General features: G+C 46.3%; 1 protein-coding gene across 4 annotated transcripts in view; it reads left to right on the top strand.

Moving 5' to 3' along the window:
- SPATA22 (spermatogenesis associated 22) overlaps positions 1-25,074 on the top strand; it is a 576,361-nt gene that overhangs the window by 431,489 nt on the left and 119,798 nt on the right. For 3 of the 4 annotated variants that reach the window (XM_063955813.1, XM_063955814.1, XM_063955811.1), the window contains one exon: positions 948-1,312. The exons of the other annotated variant lie outside the window; for it this stretch is intronic. In XM_063955813.1, the coding sequence (XP_063811883.1) occupies positions 948-1,139 (192 nt within the window). In that variant the 3' untranslated portion in view covers positions 1,140-1,312. Of the gene's footprint in view, positions 1-947; positions 1,313-25,074 lie in introns of those variants that run through there. 4 annotated transcript variants of the gene reach the window in all.

Genomic DNA, 25,074 nt, shown 5'->3' with positions numbered 1-25,074 from the left:
ACTGGGTGGCACCATAGCATTTGCAATTGGCTTCCCAGGGGTGTGTAGACGGAATTAAAACATATTCAGAGGTGAGCGCATGCTTAGTAATTACATAGACACAATGAGTTTTCCACAGCCAAGAATTATTAGCTGTCAAATGCTGCAATTTCAGAAGGATATTTTGCATCCAAGATAGGGCTGGTGCTAATAGTTATGATGGCTGCTTCAACAAGCAAATGTTTATGGGTGGTGCGACTGCATAGATGGGGCTGACTGAATATGGGTGACAATATGCTGCTATTTTAAAGCACACAATGAATCCACAGCTGTGGCCGCTTTGCACTCGGCTCTAAGTCAGGCCTAAAACAAACATACATTCTTCATTGAAATATGAATGAAGTATAGTTGTGGAATAAATATTGTGGCTTTGTCATTGTTTTTCTATGCTATTTCTGGGCAAACCAGGAAAATGCAGTACCAAGGAATAAGTGTAATTCAGGCTACAAATCGGCTCACATAGTCCTTGGCGTAACGTTATTCCTGTGTAAACCACCCATAAATATTACAGGAACTCTATTAACCAGGTTTAGACTAACAATCAGCCACTAAAAGCTGCATTGCCACCTAACGTGGTGAACAATGTCAGTGATTGTGGCTTCTCATTAATCTTCCTTCTCATACCCCCTCCAAAACGTCAACCAGCCCTGGTTTCCAGACGAGTCTGTAGCACAAACCACAAAATGGTGGAAAACAGGTACACAGTGCAGCCCCTGGAACTCCAGAACAGGAACGGAACCTTAATTCTGCAACCCCTCTCTAGATGACCGTGTAGCATTCAGTTAATCTGTTCATTCTGTTTTGTTAACTTCTGCGATTGGGGGTCATAAAAAGCATCATCTGTTTTGTGCTGGCATACCACAAACCTTTTTTATTATGTTTATATGCATGAATCTGTTTTTGCTTAGGATCGTGACTTACCAAGACTAATCAGAGGTCGAGTTGTTAGAACAATGGGAAACTATGACAAGAAAAGAAACGTATTCAAGTGTGTTTCTGTAAGACCTGCATCAGTAGCCGAGCAACAAAACTTTATGAAATTTATGACCGCTGCTGATAGTGAAATGGAGCAGTATGTTAATACATTGACTGAAAAGTAGATTTGTTAGTTAAACATGTTAATTTGTTAGTACATAAAGACATATACTGTATATTAGGTGAAAATGTAGTTTACAGATTCGGACATGTATATGACATTCCTACTTAAGGCACAGGAGAGTTCAGGCATACATAATGTTTTTTGAAACTGCAGTATTAAAAATACTTAATATTGTATTGTGCACTGTTATCTTTTTTTTGTGTTTTGCTACTTTGCTCCTACTTTGCTCCTACTTCAGCAAGCATTTGTGTTAACAGGTTAACAAATATGTTATATTTTCTATTTACTGAACTATAAATGGGTTTCACATTAGCATAATTGAATGACCCATTTTTCTATCTGAAAAATAAAGTGCTCTACATGACCGTTTGTTGCAATTATCTTCATGTGACAGTATTTCAATCACATGCAAAATGTGCTTCCGGTTGCTCTTATTTTTGGTGCATGGTTTAACTTTATTTTGTGGAACAGCTACTGTATGTTTCTACTGCATTACTTTTTTCTGTGTGGATCTTTATGCTGCATTTTGTAGCTAGAGTTGTGTCTCCCTACTCCTAACCTCAATATGCAATGCTGCATAAGATGTCTGGCGCGAGTGAGCCCTGCCAAGTGAAGTACTGTAGTGTCTTTTTCGCAATTTTTTTCACTTGAATGTTTATCTTAAAAGAGAGGTGATGAGATAACACCACTTAATGAGACTGCTCATTATTTGATGTTTCATATGTATATCTGTGTGTAACTGACTCTGAATCTGCATACAAAGCAAAATGGAACTTGGTGTGAAAAAAAAGCCACAGCAGCTGCATCGTAGCACTTCATATACAGATTGAAGCTCAGATATATCGCATATCAAATTAATCAGTGTAGTCTCATGAAGCATTTTTAGTTGCATCGCACTGTGATTAGGATGCACATTCAAGCAATAAAGATGCTCAGTAAGTAGAGTGGTAGGGGATCTGGCGCACTGAGAAGGGATGTGTGGCGCAACTGCAGCAATAGTGTATGAGGGAGGACACATCTGTATAAGACATTTAACATTTTCTAGGGAGTTTATTTTAGGAAAATAAGAATATGAAATACAGGAAAAATCTTGACATGTGGAAACTTTTAAAAACTATAACAACTTTTTAAAAACTGCAGTCATACTTTCTCATACGTCCTAGAGGATGCTGGGGTCCACTTCAGTATCATGGGGTATAGACGGTTCCGCAGAAGCCATGGGCACTTTAAGACTTTTCAAGGGTGTGAACTGGCTCCTCCCTCTATGCCCCTCCTCCAGACCTCAGTTTAGAAAATGTGCCCAGGCAGACTGGATGCACTCCAGGGGAGTGCTACTGAGTTTCTCTGAAAGACTTTAATGTTAGTTTTTTTTTATTTTCAGGGAGGACTGCTGGCAACAGTCTTCCTGCTTCGTGGGAATTAGGGGGCAGAAGTAGGAATCAACTTCCTAAATAGTTCCATGGCTCTGCTTCTGGCTGACAGGACATTAGCTTCTGAAGGGTACTAAATGCTAGCTGCGGCTATGTGCTTACTCCCACAGCCTGCCGTCACCCCCCTTGCAGAGCCAGAAGTCAGAAGACAGGTGAGTAGAGAAGAATATCTTCATTGTGATGGCTGGAAAGGTACTGCGCGGCGGGCGGGAATGCTGCGCGCCATGCTGCCCATCAAACACAGGCACAGCAGGGCGCGGGAGGGGGGGCGCCCTGGGCAGCATGAGACCTAATATAACTGGCTGAAAAGGGGACATAAGTTGCGGAGGCACAGTCCTACCCCCGCCAGTATAAAAATTATTATTGTAATCTATGAGGGGAAACGCGCCATTACGGGGGTGGGGCTTCCTCCTCAGAAAGCCAGCACACTACTCAGCGCCATTTTATCTCCTTGCAGACTGCAGAGAAGAAAGCTGGTCCTCCTCCACTTCTGAAACAAGTATCATGGTGCAAAACAGGGGGGGCACAGTGTAATTTGGTGATATATATTGTGTGTTTAACATTATAAAAGCGCTACTGTTCTGTGGGCAATTTGTGTTACACAGAAATCTTAACACTGGCGCTGGGTTGTGAACTGGCAAATCCTATCTGTGTCCTTCTGACAGATTTTACTGTGGGTATGTCCCCTATAAGTCCCGGAGTGTCTGTCGTGTGGTTGTGCACGTGTGTGACATGTCTGAGGCAGGGAGCTCTTCCCTGTGGGAGCCATTTTAGGGACACAGAGTTGTAATGTGGTGGTGCTGCCGGCACACCAAGAGCCTGAATGGGTCAAAGAATTACGTGATAGTGTAAATCATATCAGTAAGAGATTAGATAAGTCTGAGTATCATGCAGAAAACTGGAGAAAATCAGTGGAAGATGTGATTTTTAATAACTCTGCCTTGTCACCCACAGGAAATATCTCTGGGTCACATAAGAGGCCGTTTGCACAAATAGTACAAACTGATACCGACACGGACTCTAATTCCTGTGTCGACACTAGTGAGTCCAGGGAAATAGATCCTAGATTGGCAAAAAGAATTCAATACATGATTGTTGCTATAAAAGAGGTCTTAGAGGTTACGCAAGCCCCTCCTTTACCTCAGGAGAAGGTTTATTTTTATAAGGAGAAGAAATTAAGTGTAACTTTCCCTCTGTCTCACGAGCTAAATGCCCTCTTTGAGGAAATTGGGCAAACCCTGAAAAGAAATGTCAAGTTCCCAAAAGAATTCAGGTTGCTTATCCTTTCCCGGCAGAGGACAGGAGAAGATGGGAATCACCCCCAGTTCTAGACAGTGCCCTGTCACGTTTAACTAAAAAGGTGATTCTCCCGGCACCTGGGACGGCTTCACTAAAGGAGCCGGCAGACCGCAAGTTAGAGACTACGTTAAAATCTATTTATGTGGCCAATGGTACGCTAATCAGGCCCACCATTGCTTGTGCATGGGTGAGTAGGGCTATCGAAAAATGGTCAACTTATTGTCTGAAATTGACACGTTAGATAGAGATGAGATACTCCTAACTTTAGGTCATATTAAAGACGCTGCTGCGTACATGTTAGAAGCCATGGAAGATATTGGCCTTTTGGGTTCAAAAGCCGCTACTATGGCAGTCTCAGCTCGGAGGGCGTTGTGGATTCATCAATGGAATGCTGACGCGGATTCCAAAAGAAATATGGAGGCTCTCCCGTATAAAAGTGAGGCATTGTTTGGAGATGGGCTGGATGCTTTGTTCTCTGCGGCTACCGTAGGTAAGTCGACATTCTTGCCTTATGCTCCGGCACTGACAAAAAAGACGCATCACTCTCAGATGCAGTCCTTTTCGGCCCAACAAGTACAAAAAGGGTAAAGGTTCCCCTTTCTTTGCAGGTAGAGGGAGGGGAAGAGGAAAAAAAGCCCACAGTGTCTCCAGGAACGCAGGAGCAGAAATCAACCCCTGCTTCTGTCAAGTCTGCAGCATGACGCTGGGACTCCCGCGCGGGAGTCCGCTCGGGTGTGAGCACGTCTGAAACTTTTCAGTCAGATCTGGGTTCAATCTGGCCTGGACCCATGGGTCTTGCAAGTAGTGTCCCATGGATACAAACTGGAGTTTCAAGACGTCCCCCCATGCCAATTTTTCAAATCAACCTTACCAGCTTCTTTTTCATACAGAGAAGTAATAACGGCTGCAATTCAAAAATTATGTCAGGATCACGTCATTGTCCTAGTACCCATGTCACAGAAGGGAGAAGGGTTTTATTCAAGCCTCTTCGTAGTGCCGAAACCGGACAGCTCGGTCAGACCGATTTTAAACCTGAAATCTCTGAATCTCTATCTGAAAAGATTCAAGTTCAAGATGGAATCTCTGAGAGCAGTGATTTCCAGTCTGGAGGAAGGGGACTTCATGGTGTCAGTAGACATAAAAGATGCTTACTTGCATGTTCCCATTTATCCTCCTCATCAAGCTTATCTGAGATTCACAGTACAGGATTGCCATTACCAGTTCCAGATGTTACCGTTCGGACTCTCCAAGGCACCGATGGTATTCACCAAGGTGATGGCAGAGATGATGGTCCTCCTTCGTCAACAAGGAGTCAATATAATTCTTTACCTAGACGATCTCCTGATAAAAGCGAGATCCAGGGAACGGTTGGTACAGAGCATTGCACTCTCTCTGTCAGTACTCCAACAACACGGTTGGATCATGAATTTTCCGAAGTCACAGTTGGAACCAACGACAAGATTGTCTTGTCTGGGGATGATACTGGACACAGAAGTACAGAGGGTATTTCTTCTAGTGGAAAAGGCTCTGGAAATCCAAAGAATGGTTAAATAGGTTTTGAAACCAACAAGAGTGTCGGTCCATCAATGCATTCGGTTGTTGGGAAAGATGGTAGCGGCCTACGAGGCCATACAGTTTGGCTGATTCCATGCCAGAGTATTCCAGTGGGACCTGTTGGACAAGTGGTCCGGATCCCACCTACACATGCACCAGAAGATAGTCCTGTCCTTCAAAGCCAGGATTTCACCCCTGTGGTGGCTACACAGTTCTTACCTATTAGAGGGACGCAGGTTCGGGATTCAGGACTGAGTCATGGTAACCACAGATGCAAGTATCCGAGGCTGGGGAGCAGTCACACAGGGAAAAAGTTTCCAAGGAAAATGGTCAAGTCAGGAAACCTGACCACATAAACGTTCTGGAATTGAGAGCCATTTACAACGGCCTTCTACAAGCTGGGCATCTTCTTCAAGATCAACCCATGCTGATCCAGTCAGACAATGTAACAGCAGTCGCATACATAAATCGTCAGGGCGGAACGAAAAGCAGAGCGGCAATGGCAGAGGTGACAAAGATCCTCCTCTGGGCAGAAAGACATGCAAGAGCTCTGTCGGCAATTTTCATTCCGGGAGTGGACAACTGGGAAGCAGACTTCCTCAGCAGACACGATCTCTATTCAGGAGAGTGGGGCCTCCATCAAGAAGTCTTCGCAGAGGTGACAAGTCTTTGGAGAATACCTCAAGTAGACATGATGGCATCTCATCTCAACAAGAAGCTTCAGAGATATTGTTCCAGGTCGAGAGACCCTCAAGCAATAGCAGTGGATGCACTAGTGACCCAGTGGGTGTTTCGGTCGGTGTATGTCTTCCCTCCACTTCCACTAATACCGAAAGTTCTCAAGCTCATAAGAAGAACAAGAGTTCGAGCGATCCTCATTGTCCTAGACTGGCCAAGGAGGGCTTGGTATCCAGATCTTCAGGAGTTGCTCATAGAAGATCCTCGGCCTCCTCCTCTTTGCGAGGACCTGCTACAGCAGGGGCCGTGTGTGTATCAAGACTTACCGTGGCTACGTTTGACAGCATGGCTGTTGAGCACCGGATCCTAGCCCGAAAGGGTATTCATAAAGAGGTCATTCCCACTCTTATTCAGACCAGGAAAGGAGTAACGTCTAAACATTACCACCGTATTTGGAGAACATATGTGTCTTGGTGTGAATCCAAGAAGGCTCCTACGGAAGTGTTTCAGTTGGGATGTCTTCTCCATTTTCTACAGGCAGGTGCGGATGCGGGCCTGAGATTGGGTTCAATCAAGGTACAGATTTCGGCCTTATCGGTTTTCTTCCAAAAACAATTGGCCTCCCTTCCAGAAGTTCAGACGTTGGTGAAAGGGGTGGTACACATCCAACCTCCATTTGTGCCCCCGGTGGCACCATGGGACCTTAATGTGGTGTTGCAGTTCGAACCTCTAGAGGATATAGAATTGAAGTTTCTCACTTGGAAAGTGGTGATGCTTTTGGCCTTGGCATCTGTTCAGCAGATGAATGTTACCAGTTTGATTGCCTCACATATGGCAGATTCAATTAGCCTCTTCAGCATGACTTGAGAATGCACTATAGAAAACAAATATGCCCACACTCTAGGTCTGATTCTGAATTGCACTCAATGCCCATATTTACAAAGTTGATTGAATTTTTGCTACTGTGCATGTGTGAAAATGCCTAAAAACTTGTATGGTGCATACATGCCACTATGTGTGCAAAGAGTCGCATTACCAATGGAGACACTTGGTGTCTGAAATTTATTGGAAATGTACTGGGCGGTGACTCAGACACTCGCTCACATTGAAGGCCATACTCTGATGGACATTCTGCACCTACCATGAAGCTGGTGCAAGTCCCAATGGTGCAACCAATGGTTATATACAAAAATGTGGCAAGCATGTTTTCAGTATCGAAAGATGCTTAAAGTGGGTGTCTCAGTCGCTGCATATTTTAATGCATGTATATACACCAGAGGAAGGGCTTATACTATGGCATAAAGTCAGAAATAAGCCTATTGTAATAACAGCAACCTGCAATTTTTAATCAGGCCCTCTGCCTCTAATGTATTTGTTAGTATAAAAATTCCGTAATAGCAGCTGTAACAGATATATGACAAATAAGTATCTAAAACCTCATTACATTGATATAAGAATTGTTCTATGTATTTAAACACAAAATATAGATGTAAAAGTATGTAACTCGTTTCTTTATATACATTAATTTACCCTCATGGACTATTATTTCCCTATAGTCTGAAGGACATTAAATCCAATGATTCCCATTGCAAATATAATCAGTTCTGGTCAGTCTGACGATAGGCTTTGATTATTTTTAAATATTTTTCATTTGCAGTAGTTCACCGTATGTGTCACGGTAGTGTCCCAGGTCACCGAGGAATGTTCCAGCAATTAAATAGACAGACCAGCTGGGTGCTGCTTTCCCTTGGCTACCACACTTGTAATTAACCGGGACTGTAGTTGTACTGTTCTACATGCTGCCAGAAGCAATGGTGCTATGATCCCGCTGCGGTTAGAAGTCTCCCTACAGTGCCGTGAGGCAAAGCTTACCTGCGGCTAGCAATTAGCAGCTGCTCTAGCTGCTCTTAAAATCCAGAAGCCGACTATGGGATGCACTATTCTATACACTTGCGGCTTGGGGGAAGCAAACGTGGGCTTGCAATAACCTTGTCCAGTTATGAGAGCAGCAACGCGTCTTGTCCACTTGTGCGGACTTTGCCAATCTGATTGCCCTTCTCACTCAATAGCTCCATTAAATAGCAAAAAAGTTCACAGTTTAATTAGTCAAGTGGGTTCAGTTCCTTCTTGTGGTTTTTATAACTATTAGGATCCATGGCCCTCATTCCGAGTTGTTCGCTCGGTAAATTTCTTCGCATCGCAGCGTTTTTCTGCTTAGTACGCATGCGCAATGTTCGCACTGCGACTGCGCCAAGTAAATTTGCTATGAAGATAGTATTTTTACTCACGGCTTTTTCTTCGCTCCGGCGATCGTAGTGTGATTGACAGGAAATGGGTGTTACTGGGCGGAAACACAGCGTTTTATGGCCGTGTGGATGAAAACGCTGCCGTTTCCGGAAAAAACGCAGGAGTGGCTGGAGAAACGGAGGAGTGTCTGGGCGAACGCTGGGTGTGTTTGTGACGTCAAACCAGGAACGACAAGCACAGAACTGATCGCAGATGCCGAGTAAGTATGAAGCTACTCTGAAACTGCTAAGACGTGTGCTAATCGCAAAATTGCGAATACTTCGTTCGCAATTTTAAGAAGCTAAGATACACTCCCAGTAGGCGGAGGCTTAGCGTGAGCAACTCTGCTAAATTCGCCTTGCGAGCGATCAACTCGGAATGAGGGTCTATATCCAATCCACAGCAACAGCTGTGGATATAATCCAGACAGATGTAGCCACGCTGATCTAGCATGCAGCTTGCTGTATTCATTGTAAGTGTGCCCGCGACTAGAACATATAAATTCAGGCGCAGCTTAAGGTACTAAGGCGGACGCGTGCTTAGACATGGTTCGTGTGCCTGTGCGGCCATGCCGCAGGCTGGATTAACATGGCTACATCTGTATTTCCGTATTATCCATAAACAGTTTTTTATACAGTATATCTGCGAACTAGGTGACCAGAAAGTATTTTATCTGTTGCATATCCCATAGCTGGCTTCATGGCAGCAGGTTACCAGCACCATCGCTTCTGACGGCACATAGGACAGCATATCTACAGTCCGGGTGAATTACAATTGTGGTAGCCTTGGGAAAGTGGCACCCAACCGGTCTGTCTAATTGCTGGAACATTACTGGGTGACCTGCAACACTATCGTGACCTGTATCGTGAGACGTGAGCTACTGCAACTGACTCTTATTTACAAATAAGCATAGCCTATCACTTGGATTGATCAGAACTGATTATTTTGCACTGGGATCCATTGCATTTAATCTTAAAGACTATCTGGCAATATGAAGTCCAGGCTAGATAACTGAATTATACAAAAAAGTGAAAGTTACATACTTTTACAGTAGAACTATATTTTGTTTTTAGATACAGTACATAGAACAATTATTGTAGCAATGTAATGAGGTTTTAGGTACATACACTATGAATCGTATACTGTATCTATTACTGTTGCTATTGCTGAATTTTTATTTTATACCAAGTGTAATTTTATATTTAATGTGAAATAATTTTATTATCTATACTTTTTAACTCAATGCTGGCTAATTATATCGTCAGGTTATATTATCAAGCACAGTTAAAATCCTCTTTTATGTAAAGATAATAGACCCATTTTAAAGAATAAACAGTTCTTCTTTTAATCTAGCAGAGTAGCATGTTTCCTTACTGGGTTTACAAACCCATGAATATTATGCATCAGCTACTGTATAGTATATGTCATCACAAAGCATTCACATTAGGTATGCTACGAGAATAAATATTCCAGGTGGCGCTTAATAATACATGAAGAATTTCTGTATTTTATTTTTATAAAAAGTATGCAATAGTATCAAAACTCCCAGGAGTCAATAACAATGTAACATACAATATATGCTTCAATAAAAATACATGTGTATTAAAATAAAAATGGAAAACCTTAATATACGTATCACATCAATGTAGCCTGACTGAGACTCAGTATATCATATGGCTGTCTGCACTTTTAGTGAGTTGGTAGAGTCGTGCACTAAGCACCACAGAAGATGCTTTAGAAGATGGTGCAGTAATTCATGATGGATGTCTAATCAAACACAGAAATAAAAATGAAAAGTTCTGAATGTTAAATTCACTCACATAAGTTAAGGGATCCTTGATTCCCAAAGGGTGGTGCAGCACAGCGTGTTAGTCACCTGGGGTGGATTGCAAAGAAAGCCGGCAAATAATTAGGGATGAGCGGGTTCGGTTCCTCGGAATCCGAACCCGCCCGAACTTCATGTTTTTTTACACGGGTCCGAGCGACTCGGATCTTCCCGCCTTGCTCGGTTAACCCGAGCGCGCCCGAACGTCATCATCCCGCTGTCGGATTCTCGCGAGGCTCGGATTCTATCGCGAGACTCGGATTCTATATAAGGAGCCGCGCGTCGCCGCCATTTTCACACGTGCATTGAGATTCATAGGGAGAGGACGTGGCTGGCGTCCTCTCCGTTTATAGAGAAGAGAGTGAGACAGTAGAGAGAGACACAGTAGTAATTTTGGGGAGCATTAGGAGGAGTACTAGTTACTTGCTGAAGTGATAGATAGTGTGACTGTATATTATCTGACTTGTGGGGGAGATACTGACAGTGGGGAGCAGTTAGAGTCTGAGAGCAGGACTCAGGAGTACATATAACGTACAGTGCACACTTTTGCTGCCAGAGTGCCACACTGCCATTGTGACCACACTGACCACCAGTATAATATATATTGTGATTGTCTGCTTAGGAGTACTACTTGCAAGTTGCTGATAGTGTGACCAGTGACCTGACCACCAGTCACCACCAGTTTAATATATATATATATATATATATATATATATATATATATAATTGTATATAATATATATATATATATAATATTGTATACCACCTACCCGTGGTTTTTTTTTTTCTTTCTTCTTTATACATACTACTATAGTAGCTTACTGTAGCAGTCTGCGGTGCTGCTGAGCTGACTGTGTCCAGCAGGTCCGTCATCAGTCATTACATAATAAATATATATACCTATCCGGCTGCAGTACTAGTGTGATATAATATATATTGATTTCATCTCATTATCATCCAGTCTATATTAGCAGCAGACACAGTACGGTAGTCCACGGCTGTAGCTACCTCTGTGTCGGCAGTCGCTCGTCCATCCATAATTGTATACCACCTACCCGTGGTTTTTTTTTTTCTTTCTTCTTTATACATACTACTATAGTAGCTTACTGTAGCAGTCTGCGGTGCTGCTGAGCTGACAGTGTCCAGCAGGTCCGTCATCAGTCATTACATAATAAATATATATACCTGTCCGGCTGCAGTACTAGTGATATTATATATATATATATATATTGATTTCATCTCATTATCATCCAGTCTATATTAGCAGCAGACACAGTACGGTAGTCCACGGCTGTAGCTACCTCTGTGTCGGCAGTCGCTCGTCCATCCATAATTGTATACCACCTACCCGTGGTTTTTTTTTTTTCTTTCTTCTTTATACATACTACTATAGTAGCTTACTGTAGCAGTCTGCGGTGCTGCTGAGCTGACAGTGTCCAGCAGGTCCGTCATCAGTCATTACATAATAAATATATCTACCTGTCCGGCTGCAGTACTAGTGTGATATAATATATATTTATTTCATCTCATTATCATCCAGTCTATATTAGCAGCAGACACAGTACGGTAGTCCACGGCTGTAGCTACCTCTGTGTCGGCAGTCGCTCGTCCATCCATAAGTATACTAGTATCCATCCATCTCCATTGTTTACCTGAGGTGCCTTTTAGTTGTGCCTATTAAAATATGGAGAACAAAAATGTTGAGGTTCCAAAATTAGGGAAAGATCAAGATCCACTTCCACCTCGTGCTGAAGCTGCTGCCACTAGTCATGGCCGAGACGATGAAATGCCAGCAACGTCGTCTGCCAAGGCCGATGCCCAATGTCATAGTACAGAGCATGTAAAATCCAAAACACCAAATATCAGTAAAAAAAGGACTCCAAAATCTAAAATAAAATTGTCGGAGGAGAAGCGTAAACTTGCCAATATGCCATTTACCACACGGAGTGGCAAGGAACGGCTGAGGCCCTGGCCTATGTTCATGGCTAGTGGTTCAGCTTCACATGAGGATGGAAGCACTCAGCCTCTCGCTAGAAAAATGAAAAGACTCAAGCTGGCAAAAGCACCGCAAAGAACTGTGCGTTCTTCGAAATCCCAAATCCACAAGGAGAGTCCAATTGTGTCGGTTGCGATGCCTGACCTTCCCAACACTGGACGTGAAGAGCATGCGCCTTCCACCATTTGCACGCCCCCTGCAAGTGCTGGAAGGAGCACCCGCAGTCCAGTTCCTGATAGTCAGATTGAAGATGTCAGTGTTGAAGTACACCAGGATGAGGAGGATATGGGTGTTGCTGGCGCTGGGGAGGAAATTGACAAGGAGGATTCTGATGGTGAGGTGGTTTGTTTAAGTCAGGCACCCGGGGAGACACCTGTTGTCCGTGGGAGGAATATGGCCGTTGACATGCCTGGTGAAAATACCAAAAAAAATCAGCTCTTCGGTGTGGAAGTATTTCAACAGAAATGCGGACAACATTTGTCAAGCCGTGTGTTGCCTTTGTCAAGCTGTAATAAGTAGGGGTAAGGACGTTAACCACCTCGGAACATCCTCCCTTATACGTCACCTGCAGCGCATTCATAAGTCAGTGACAAGTTCAAAAACTTTGGGCGACAGCGGAAGCAGTCCACTGACCAGTAAATCCCTTCCTCTTGTAACCAAGCTCACGCAAACCACCCCACCAACTCCCTCAGTGTCAATTTCCTCCTTCCCCAGGAATGCCAATAGTCCTGCAGGCCATGTCACTGGCAATTCTGACGATTCCTCTCCTGCCTGGGATTCCTCCGATGCATCCTTGCGTGTAACGCCTACTGCTGCTGGCGCTGCTGTTGTTGCTGCTGGGAGTCGATGGTCATCCCAGAGGGGAAATCGTAAGACCACTTTTACTACTTCCACCAAGCAATTGACTGTCCAACAGTCCTTTGCGAGGAAGATGAAATATCACAGCAGTCATCCTGCTGCAAAGCGGATAACTGAGGCCTTGGCATCCTGGGTGGTGAGAAACGTGGTTACGGTATCCATCATTACTGCAGAGCCAACTAGAGACTTGTTGGAGGTACTGTGTCCCCGGTACCAAATACCATCTAGGTTCCATTTCTCTAGGCAGGCGATACCGAAAATGTACACAGAACTCAGAAAAAGAGTCACCAGTGTCCTAAAAAATGCAGCTGTACCCAATGTCCACTTAACCACGGACATGTGGACAAGTGGAGCAGGGCAGGGTCAGGACTATATGACTGTGACAGCCCACTGGGTAGATGTATGGACTCCCGCCGCAAGAACAGCAGCGGCGGCACCAGTAGCAGCATCTCGCAAACGCCAACTCTTTCCTAGGCAGGCTACGCTTTGTATCACCGGTTTCCAGAATACGCACACAGCTGAAAACCTCTTACGGCAACTGAGGAAGATCATCGCGGAATGGCTTACCCCAATTGGACTCTCCTGTGGATTTGTGGCATCGGACAACGCCAGCAATATTGTGTGTGCATTAAATATGGGCAAATTCCAGCACGTCCCATGTTTTGCACATACCTTGAATTTGGTGGTGCAGAATTTTTTTTAAAACGACAGGGGCGTGCAAGAGATGCTGTCGGTGGCCAGAAGAATTGCGGGACACTTTCGGCGTACAGGCACCACGTACAGAAGACTGGAGCAACACCAAAAACGCCTGAACCTGCCCTGCCATCATCTGAAGCAAGAAGTGGTAACGAGGTGGAATTCAACCCTATATATGCTTCAGAGGTTGGAGGAGCAGCAAAAGGCCATTCAAGCCTATACAATTCAGCACGATATAGGAGGTGGAATGCACCTGTCTCAAGCGCAGTGGAGAATGATTTCAACGTTGTGCAAGGTTCTGCTGCCCTTTGAACTTGCCACACGTGAAGTCAGTTCAGACACTGCCAGCCTGAGTCAGGTCATTCCCCTCATCAGGCTTTTGCAGAAGAAGCTGGAGACATTGAAGGAGGAGCTAACACGGAGCGATTCCGCTAGGCATGTGGGACTTGTGGATGGAGCCCTTAATTCGCTTAACAAGGATTCACGGGTGGTCAATCTGTTGAAATCAGAGCACTACATTTTGGCCACCGTGCTCGATCCTAGATTTAAAACCTACCTTGGATCTCTCTTTCCGGCAGACACAAGTCTGCTGGGGTTCAAAGACCTGCTGGTGAGAAAATTGTCAAGTCAAGCGGAACGCGATCTGTCAACATCTCCTCCTTCACATTCTCCCGCAACTGGGGGTGCGAGGAAAAGGCTCAGAATTCCGAGCCCACCCGCTGGCGGTGATGCAGGGCAGTCTGGAGCGACTGCTGATGCTGACATCTGGTCCGGACTGAAGGACCTGACAACGATTACGGACATGTCGTCTACTGTCACTGCATATGATTCTCTCCCCATTGAAAGAATGGTGGAGGATTATATGAGTGACCGCATCCAAGTAGGCACGTCACACAGTCCGTACTTATACTGGCAGGAAAAAGAGGCAATTTGGAGGCCCTTGCACAAACTGGCTTTATTCTACCTAAGTTGCCCTCCCACAAGTGTGTACTCCGAAAGAGTGTTTAGTGCCGCCACTCACCTTGTCAGCAATCGGCGTACGAGGTTACTTCCAGAAAATGTGGAGAAGATGATGTTCATTAAAATGAATTATAATCAATTCCTCCGCGGAGACATTGACCAGCAGCAATTGCCTCCACAAAGTACACAGGGAGCTGAGATGGTGGATTCCAGTGGGGACGAATTGATAGTCTGTGAGGAGGGGGATGTACACGGTGATATATCGGAGGATGATGATGAGGTGGACATCTTGCCTCTGTAGAGCCAGTTTGTGCAAGGAGAGATTAATTGCTTCTTTTTTGGTGGGGGTCCAAACCAACCCGTCACTTCAGTCACAGTCGTGTGGCAGACCCTGTCACTGAAATGATGGGTTGGTTAAAGTGTGCATGTCCTGTTTATACAACATAAGGGTGGGTGGGAGGGCCCAAGGACAATTCCATCTTGCACCTCTTTTTTCTTTAATTTTTCTTTGCGTCATGTGCTGTTTGGGGAGTGTTTTTTGGAAGGGCCATCCTGCGTGACACTGCAGTGCCACTCCTAGATGGGCCCGGTGTTTGTGTCGGCCACTAGGGTCGCTTATCTTACTCACACAGCTACCTCATTGCGCCTCTTTTTTTCTTTGCGTCATGTGCTGTTTGGGGAGTGTTTTTTGGAAGGGCCATCCTGCGTGACACTGCAGTGCCACTCCTAGATGGGCCCGGTGTTTGTGTCGGCCAGTAGGGTCGCTTATCTTACTCACACAGCTACCTCATTGCGCCTCTTTTTTTCTTCTTTGCGTCATGTGCTGTTTGGGGAGTGTTTTTTGGAAGGGCCATCCTGCGTGACACTGCAGTGCCACTCCTAGATGGGCCAGGTGTTTGTGTCGGCCACTAGGGTCGCTTATCTTACTCACACAGCTACCTCATTGCTCCTCTTTTTTTCTTCTTTGCGTCATGTGCTGTTTGGGGAGTGTTTTTTGGAAGGGCCATCCTGCGTGACACTGCAGTGCCACTCCTAGATGGGCCAGGTGTTTGTGTCGGCCACTAGGGTCGCTTATCTTACTCACACAGCTACCTCATTGCGCCTCTTTTTTTATTCTTTGCGTCATGTGCTGTTTGGGGAGTGTTTTTTGGAAGGGCCATCCTGCGTGACACTGCAGTGCCACTCCTAGATGGGCCAGGTGTTTGTGTCGGCCACTAGGGTCGCTTAGCTTAGTCATCCAGCGACCTCGGTGCAAATTTTAGGACTAAAAATAATATTGTGAGGTGTGAGGTATTCAGAATAGACTGAAAATTAGTGGAAATTATGGTTTTTGAGGTTAATAATACTTTGGGATCAAAATGACCCCCAAATTCTATGATTTAAGCTGTTTTTTAGGGTTTTTTGAAAAAAACACCCGAATCCAAAACACACCCGAATCCGACAAAAAAAATTCGGTGAGGTTTTGCCAAAACGCGGTCGAACCCAAAACACGGCCGCGGAACCGAACCAAAAACCAAAACACAAAACCCGAAAAATTTCAAGTGCACATACCTACAAATAATGTGGAGCTCGGTATCTGGGGCCCCGTGTCTCCCAGCCAGCGGGACCGGAATGTGCAGTACTGTTGGAGGAGTTACTCAGTGTGACTGGCAGTGGGTGCTCCGACAGTGTACCTCCGGTGTGCCGGTGGAGGCGGTAGACAATCATGACTCTCGGGCGCGCTCAGAGCTGGTGAGCGCGTTGGTGGTCTGTGTCGCTGCTGTGAGCGACGATCCCCATGTTTTCAGAGCTCAGGTGGAAATGCAGGCTCCATTGGCTGCAGCAAGAGCCAGGTGATTGGGGTTGGAGCGGCTGGAAGTCTGAAAATGCTGCTCTCACTGTGTATGGCAAGTGATGTCGGCTTTGCCAAGTGATCTCCTGGTGCTGCGCTGATGGGTGCAGTGAAACAGACAGGCTGATGATATATTTAGAATATGCATTTATTCTGCCGGGAATAAATGCAAGTGGGTCCTGTATCCTTAACGCGTTTCATCGCACAACAGGGCATCTTTGTCCAAAGGCAGGTGTCGGAGCTCTGAAAATACGGGGATCAGCGCTCACAGCAGCGCACCAGACCACCAACGCGCTCACTAGCTCCAAGCGCCCCCAACAGTCGTGATTGTCTACCGCCTCCGCCGGCACACTGGAGGTACACTGCAGGAGCACCTACTGCGAGTCACACGAGTGACACCTCCAACAGAACTGCACATCCCAGTCCCACTGGCTGCGAGCCCCAAATACCGAGCTCCACAATAATTGCCAGCTTTCTTTGCAATCCACCCCAGGTGCCTAACACGCTGTCATGCACCACCACTAAAGCATCTTCTGTGGTGCTTAGTGCACGACTCTGCCAACTCACTAAAAGTGCGACAGCCATATGATATACTGAGTCTCAAGCTACATTGATGTGATACGTATATTAAGGTTTTCCATTTTTATTTTAATACACATGTATTTTTATTGAAGCATATATTGGGGGAGATTCAAAAGTCAGTTGGGAGTCTGTTTTTACCTATCTAATAGAAATGAAAAAACAGACCCCCAACCGACTTTTCAAACATTTGAATCTCCCCCATTGTATGTTACATTGTTATTGACTCCCGGAAATTTTGATACTATTGCATACTTTTTATAAAAATAAATAAATTCTTCATGTATTATTTAGCACCACCTGGAATATTTATTCTTGTCGCTTTCCTTTGTCTGGAACTGGCATCTCCAGCTCCGGGTGGCTGCTGATATATAGAACTGCAACTTACACCACTCACCTTAGCGCCAGAGACCATTTGTTGTTTCTTTGCACATTAGGTATGCTGCACCTTTTTAAAATAGTTATTTCTGCTGCGGGGTACACTGGGCTCCACAAGGAAAGACATAGGTGTGTAGAGTAGGATCTTGATCCGAGGCACCAACAGGCTCGAAAGCTTTACTGTTCCCAGAATGCATAGTGCCGCCTCCTCTATAACCCCACCTCCCTGCACAGGAGCTCAATTTTGTAGTTGGTGCCGCAGATAGCAGGCACATAACAGAGGGGCTGCTCTGGGCAGCCCTAAGAAAAGCTTTTTGAGAAGAAAAGTGAAGACTTCAAGGGCTGCAGCAGTGTGTACATGTCTAGGGACATTCACTGCTGCAGCTCCATCTTTCCCCAGCGGCGCTGTACACTTCCGAGCCCTGGTTGCCGGGTAACTACAGCAGGAGGCACCTGTTTTCTTCTAAAGTCAGGCACACACAACGGGGACTCTCCGGGATCACGCGCTTCGGGAGGTGGTGAGTGGGTCCCGCTCGCGGGACCTGTACTTTATCGCGATCCGGCGTGGTCAGTGGGAGGCAGGCCGCGCACGCTGGCGGTGGACACTGTGGCAGTACAGGCGATCCCACTAGATCACCAGGGCATGGGTGCAGGTCAGGTATCCTTAAAAACGTTTTACTAGTAGCCCACAGTACCCGGTGGTTTTGCCAGCAGGGGGATAAGGCTTAGACCTGGAGCCCCTCCCCCAGCCCCAGGGCGCCATTTCCAGCAAATGTTCCCGCCCTGGAGCTGCATATCTGTCTCTCCCTCACTCCCTGTCAGTGTTTGGGCGCCATTTCTCTCAGCTACACTGTTCCTGGGACTGCTTGGGCAAATCCTGCTGTGTAAAGCTGCCTGGTTGTCAGCGCTGTGACTTTACATCACACTTAAGTATTCTACATGTCAATTAGACAGTGTTAGTTAAGAAAGAGTGCATTTAGTCAGGGTTCTCTGGTACAAGTACCCTGTGATATACATCCAGTTCTTACTGTGCAGTGTTATATCTATTGACTACGTAGCTATATAAGCTGGTCCAGTGCAGTATTATTGTTAGTAATAACTTCTGCATTGTTTAACTGTGACTATATGTGACAGTGTGCATTAGCTTGCTGAGTGGTTTCCATTTCGTGTCTCTCACTCAACTTGCTATCCCTATATTCTATAACCTGAGGGGGCTTGGTGCATCAGGTTTTATAATTATATTGGATTTTCACAAGATATACTCTAATACGTATTTTTCTCTGTGATTTTAGTCACCATATCTCTCCTGTATTTCTGCTTGTGCTCACTACACAGTGCAGGGGTTTGGGTAAGAGGTATTGTGCTGCTGCCAATTGTACTTTGTTACCTGATACTGCAAATTATATCATGTCTGCTTCTGAAGGTAACGGTTCTGGGGCTGAACACACTGCCGGTGTTGCTGAAGCCACAGATCCCTATGAGGAGACTATAGCAGCTGTGGGCTCTGGTTCTGGGGGCTCCTTGCCCCCCAGTGAGACTGTGGCAACGGGGGTACATAATGACCCACCGTGGGCTACTTTCTCCATGCTTCTACATACGCAAGTTACTAAACTAACACCCCCTATGGGACCTCCTATGCCGGTGCTAACCCACCTTGGGCGGACAATTTATCTGCTCAATTGAAGAAGTTGAACCAGTCCTTGACTACTAAAAAGTCTGACCCTCGCTCACCTAAGACCAAGGGGTCCTCTAAGCGAGCTCTTATCTCCTCACAATCCACTGCTGTCACTGACACCTCTTCTGATGAAGATGGCGCTTACACTGACCCCACAGATTTTGACACAGATACTGCTGATGGGGAGGGTAGTTCACATGTGGATGTTCCTGATCTTTTGGAGGCTATTAAGTTAATTTTACAGATTACGGATGATCCTGAGCCATCCGCCCCTCCTAAGAAACCTGATAGGTTCAAGCATCAGAAGGTGGTTAAACAAGTTTTACCTCACTCTGACCACCTAGTGGATATACGTCAGGAACCCTGGGGAAACCCGGGAAAGAAGTTTGTGCCTCAAAAGAAGATGCTGGCTCGCTATCCCCTCGCGCCAGAGCTGTCTAAAAATTGGGAAACGCCTCCTCCAGTAGACTCAAATGTGGCTAGGATGGTGGTTTCCTCAGCTCTACCTGTCACTACCGTCACGTCTCTAAAAAAGCCTATGGATAAACGCGTGGAGGGTTGTCTGAAAGCGATTTACACCCTCACGGGTGCTGCACAAAGGCCCACTATTGCAGCAACATGGGCTGCAGAGGCTATTAAAGCATGGGCCTTGGCGTTAGAAGCTGAAATCTCTTCTGACCATGCTAGACAATGCTTGTCATATATTGTCACAGCTTCTCGCTATATTAAAGAGGCGGCTTCTGATGCCGGTATCCTAGCAGCCAAGGCCTCTACTACATCAGCCCTGGCTCGCCGGATATTGTGACTGAGATCCTGGTCTGTGGATCTGAACTCTAGAAAAACCCTGGAGGTACTCCCTTTCAAGGGAGATATTCTGTTTGGGGAGGACTTAAATAAGATAGTGGCTGACTTGGCTACTGCCAAAACTGCCTGTCTGCCAAGTACCGCTCCTTCTGTGTCGAAGGCTAAAGGTACTTCCTTTTGCCCCTTTTGTCCTTCAGGTAAAGCAAAAGGTCAGGCGTACAACAAGCAGGCCCGCACTTCGAAACCTGGTAAGCCAAAGCCCAAAAGAGCCTGGGCTGCCCGTCAGCCAGCTTCCAAGACCGATAAACCTGCCGCATGACAGGGCGGGCCTACCCCTTGGGGATCCCAGGGTGGGGGGCCGGCTTCTAAGGTATACCCAGGAATGGTTGAAGACCACTTCAAATGCCTGGGTACGGGAAGTCGTCACTCGAGGTTACGCCATAGCCTTCAAAAAACGACCCCCTCATCGATTTTGCCTGACAGACGTCCCGTTGGACCAGACAAAGGCTAACACTCTACATTCGGTGGTACAGACCCTCCTGGATATAGGAGTCGTAGTACAGGTGCCTCTTGCTCAGAGGGGCCGGTGGTACTATTCTCCGCTGTTTCTGGTCCCGAAACCAAATGGGTCCTCCCGGCCCATTCTCAACCTCAAGGCATTGAACAGGTTTGTGAAAGTTTCCAAGTTCCGTATGGAAACCCTTCGCTCTATAGTTCTGGCCTTGGAACCTGGGGACTACATGGTCTCCCTGGACATACAGGATGCTTACCTGCATATTCCTATAGCAGTGTCACATCAGCAATACCTGAGGTTTGCGATTGGCAACCTCCATTACCAGTTTCGGTGTTACCTTTTGGTTTACCTACGGCTCCGCGAGTCTTCACCAAAGTTATAGCGGTGATGACAGTGGTACTCCGCCGTCCAGGGGTCAGGATACTGCCATATCTGGACGACTTGTTAAGCCTGGCAAATTCCCCAGAAATTCTCCTATGTCATCTGGATATGATTGTCCAGTTTCTACAAGCCCACGGGTGGCTCATCAACTGGAAGAAATCCTCCCTGGTCCCTTCTCAGAGCATGGTGCACCTGGGAGCGCTATTGGACACTCACAACCAGCGGTTGTTCTTGTGTCAGGAGAAAGTCCTGAAGCTTCAGGACAGGATTCGTTGCTTCCTTTCTCGTCCGCAAGTGTCGATACATTCGGCGATGCAGGTGCTGGGCCTCATGGTATCAGCGTTCCACATGGTGGAGTATGCTCAATTTCATTCTCGCACCCTCCAGAGGCTGTTTTTAGCCAAGTGGGATGGCCTGCCTCACCGGATCAGGTCTCACATGATCTCATTGACTCCGGAGGTCCGTCTGTCACTGCACTGGTGGCTCCAGGACCAACGATTGTGCAGGGGCCGTCCCTTCTGGATATCCGACTGGGTCCTGTTGACGACAGATGCCAGTCTCATAGGTTGGGGAGCGGTGCTGGAGTAACACTCCATTCAGGGTCGGTGGACCAAGGAGGAATCTCTCCTCTCGATCAACATTCTGGAATTGCGGGCAGTCTTCAATGCGTTGAACCTGGCCCAGCATTTAATTCAGAACCGTCCTGTTCAAGTACAGTTGGACAACGCCACCACAGTGGCTTACATAAATCATCAAGGCGGCACTCGAAGCCATTTGGCAATGAAGGAAGTCTCACGGATTCTACATTGGGCGGAACGCCATCTACCGGCCATATCGGCAATATTCATTCCGGGAGTCCTGAATTGGGAAGCGGACTTTCTCAGTTGTCAGGACGTACATGCCGGCGAGTGGGGCCTCCATCCAGAAGTGTTTCAACTCCTAGTGGAAAAGTGGGGCCTTCCAGACGTAGATCTGATGGCGTCTCGACACAATCACAAGGTTCCGGTCTTCGGAGCAAGGACAAGGGATCCTCAAGCAGCATTCGTGGATGTGCTGGCGGTGCCGTGGAGGTTTCGGCTGTCATATGTGTTCCCTACGGTGTCACTCCTGCCCAGGGTAATTCGGAAGTTCAAGCAAGAAAGAGGAATTCTGCTTCTCATAGCTCCATCGTGGCCCAGACGGCACTGATTCTCAGACCAGCGGGGCCTATCGTCAAGAGCGTCCAATTCTACTTCCATAACGCCCAGACATCCTCGTTCAGGGCCCCTGTGTCTACCAGGACCTAGCCCAGCTGTCTTTGATGGCGTGGCTCTTGAAGCTTCCGTCTTGAGGGCTAAAGGGTTTTCTGAGGCGGTCATTCAAACTATGTTGCAGGCCCGGAAACCGGATTCTGCTCGGATTTACTATAGGGTCTGGCATTCTTACTTTGTTTGGTGCGCATCTTACGATTATGACGCTTCCAAGTTTAGTATAGCCAAGTGTCACACGCCATAGGCGGCGTTCACCGCGCTTACCCCTGCGTGCCTGCTGGTCTGTGTTGCGGCCTCCGCCTTCGTTGGTCCACGGGCTCCGGCGCCTGGCTGGTGCGGCTCCCGGCGGTTCCCCGGAGCAGGGGCATGGCCATGACACCCGGCATCACGTGGGCGGGGAGCAGGTGACGTCATCAGACTGTTCTGCCAATCCAGCGGAGGCGGGAGATTCAAAGGCAGACGCCGGGCAGCGCCTCGGCGCCTGAGTATTGTCTTTTCCCCTGAAGTGGATGCCAGTGCTTCTGTTCTCGGCGGATCTCTCTGCGGCATACCCCAGTGTCTCCGGCATTTCCAGGTGTCAGTTGTTGCACAGCTTCCAGCGTTTCCAGCCGCTGCTGGGTTCCACTGTGCTCTAGTCACCAGTGCTTCTTGGAGTCAGCGTGGGCTGTAGGTTAAACGTCGCTCTCAAGTTATATAAGTCCTCAGTGTCTTTAACCCTCGCTCTCAAGTTATACAAGTCCTCAGTGTCTTTAACCCTCGCTCTCAAGTTATACAAGTCCTCAGTGTCTTTAACCCTCGCTCTCCAGTTATACAAATCCTCAGTGTCTTTAACCACCGCTCTCAAGTTCTTCAAATCATCAGTGTCTTTAACCACCGCTCTCAAGTTCTTCAAATCATCAGTGTCTTTAACCACCGCTCTCACGTTCATCAAATCATCAGTGTCTTTAACCACCGCTCTCAAGTTCTTCAGTCACCAGTATCTTTTACCATCACTCACAAGTACTTCTTGGACATTTCTCCATACGCTCCTTCTCTGTTATGTGACATTGTGTTGCTCTCTTCCTGCAATAAAGTCCTTTAATATTTTCACCAAGCCTTACTGTCAGAGTCCTGTATGAGGAAGACCTATATCAAGCCATCCCTGTTCCGACCCAACTGTGGTTCCTCTCCCCTACCATCGGGAGAACCCCCGAGTTCACAACACCCCCAACCTAGGTCAGTGACACCAAGTTGTTTGCCTTTCTTCAGCAGGGCCTGGACTTAGGCCTGCGTCTGGCCTCCCTCAAGGTTCAAATATCTGCCTTGTCGGTGTGGTTTCAGAGAAAGATTGCGACCTTACCTGATGTGCATACCTTCACTCAGGGTGTGTTGCGTATCCAACCTCCCTATGTCCCGCCTGTGGCTCCTTGGGACTTGTCGGTGGTTTTGGAGGCATTACAAGAGTCTCCGTTTGAACCTCTTGGTTCAGCTGATCTTAAGTGGCTTTCCCTTAAGGTGGTGTTTCTGCTGGCTATTGCTTCAGCTAGAAGAGTGTCGGATTTGGGTGCCTTGTCTTGTAGTTCCCCATATCTGATATTTCACCGTGACCGGGTGGTTCTTAGGACTCGTCCCGGTTATTTGTCTAAGGTGGTTTCTTCGTTCCACGTTAACCAGGAGATTGTGGTTCCGGCACTTGTTTCTCCTGATCTGTCTCCCAAAGAGCGGTCTTTGGATGTGGTACGCGCTCTCCGTATCTATGTGAAGAGAACTGCTTCTATTAGTAAATCTGATTCTCTTTGTGCTGTTTGGATTTCACAAACGTGGCTGGCCTGCTCACAAGCAAACTTTGGCCAGATGGATTAGAATGGTGATTGCACATGCTTATGTGAGGGCTGGTCTATCAGCTCCTGCTCACATTACGGCCCATTCTACTCGGTCTGTTGGACCTTCTTGGGTGGCCCGCCGTGGGGCGACCTTTGAACAAATGTGTAAGGCGGCTATGTGGTCCTCTGTGAACACGTTCATAAGGTTCTATGCCTTCGATACTGCCGCTTCCCAGGATGCTTCCTTTGGACGCCGGGTTCTTGTGCCTGCTACAGTAACACGTTCATAAGGTTCTATGCCTTCAATACTGCCGCTTCCCAGGATGCTTCCTTTGGACGCCGGGTTCTTGTGCCTGCTACAGTGCGTCCCCTCCCATAAGGAACTGCTTTAGGACATCCCCTATGTCTTTCCTTGTGGAGCCCAGTGTACCCAACAGCAGAAAACGAGTTTTATGGTAAGAACTTACCTTTGTTAACACTCTTACTGCGAGATACACTGGGCTCCACAAGGCACCCAATCTAACGCACTTAGCTTCTTTGGGTTGGTATGGCATTAGCCGCTGACACTTCTCCTGTCGTGAGAGTGTGGTGTATGTGGCTACTAACTGTTGTCGTCTCTTTTCCTGCTACTGCATTGGGCTGGTTAACTAAAAACTGAGCTCCTGTGCAGGGAGGCGGGGTTATAGAGGAGGCGTCGCTTTGCATTCTGGGAACAGTCAAAGCTTTTGAGCCTGTTGGTGCCTCGGATCAAGATCCTACTCTACACCCCTATGTCTTTCCTTGTGGAGCCCAGTGTACCTCGCAGAAAGAGTTTTAACAAAGGTAAGTTCTTACCATAAAACTCATTTTTGTTTATTATAAATATCATTTCAGTTTGTACTTTTAAGAAGAAAGACAATCCAAATGTTAATTTGAATAAAAAGTACTTTATTAGTGACAAAATCAATAAAATATATTTTAGTTAAGTTTTTTGTTTTTTTTTGTTAACGTCATAATCCAAACATTGGAGTATAAATAAAAGGTAAAATAATAACAGACTTTTATTTTTGAAAACACTAAAAAGGAACGTGACTAAGATATATATATATATATATATATATATATATATTTATTTTCTTTTTACAAATATTCACTGAACTG

Source organism: Pseudophryne corroboree, chromosome 2, assembly GCF_028390025.1.
Source record: "Pseudophryne corroboree isolate aPseCor3 chromosome 2, aPseCor3.hap2, whole genome shotgun sequence".
Lineage (NCBI taxonomy): Eukaryota > Metazoa > Chordata > Amphibia > Anura > Myobatrachidae > Pseudophryne > Pseudophryne corroboree.
The sequence above is the reverse complement of the archived record's forward strand: the minus strand, read 5'-3'. Positions and strand labels throughout refer to the sequence as shown.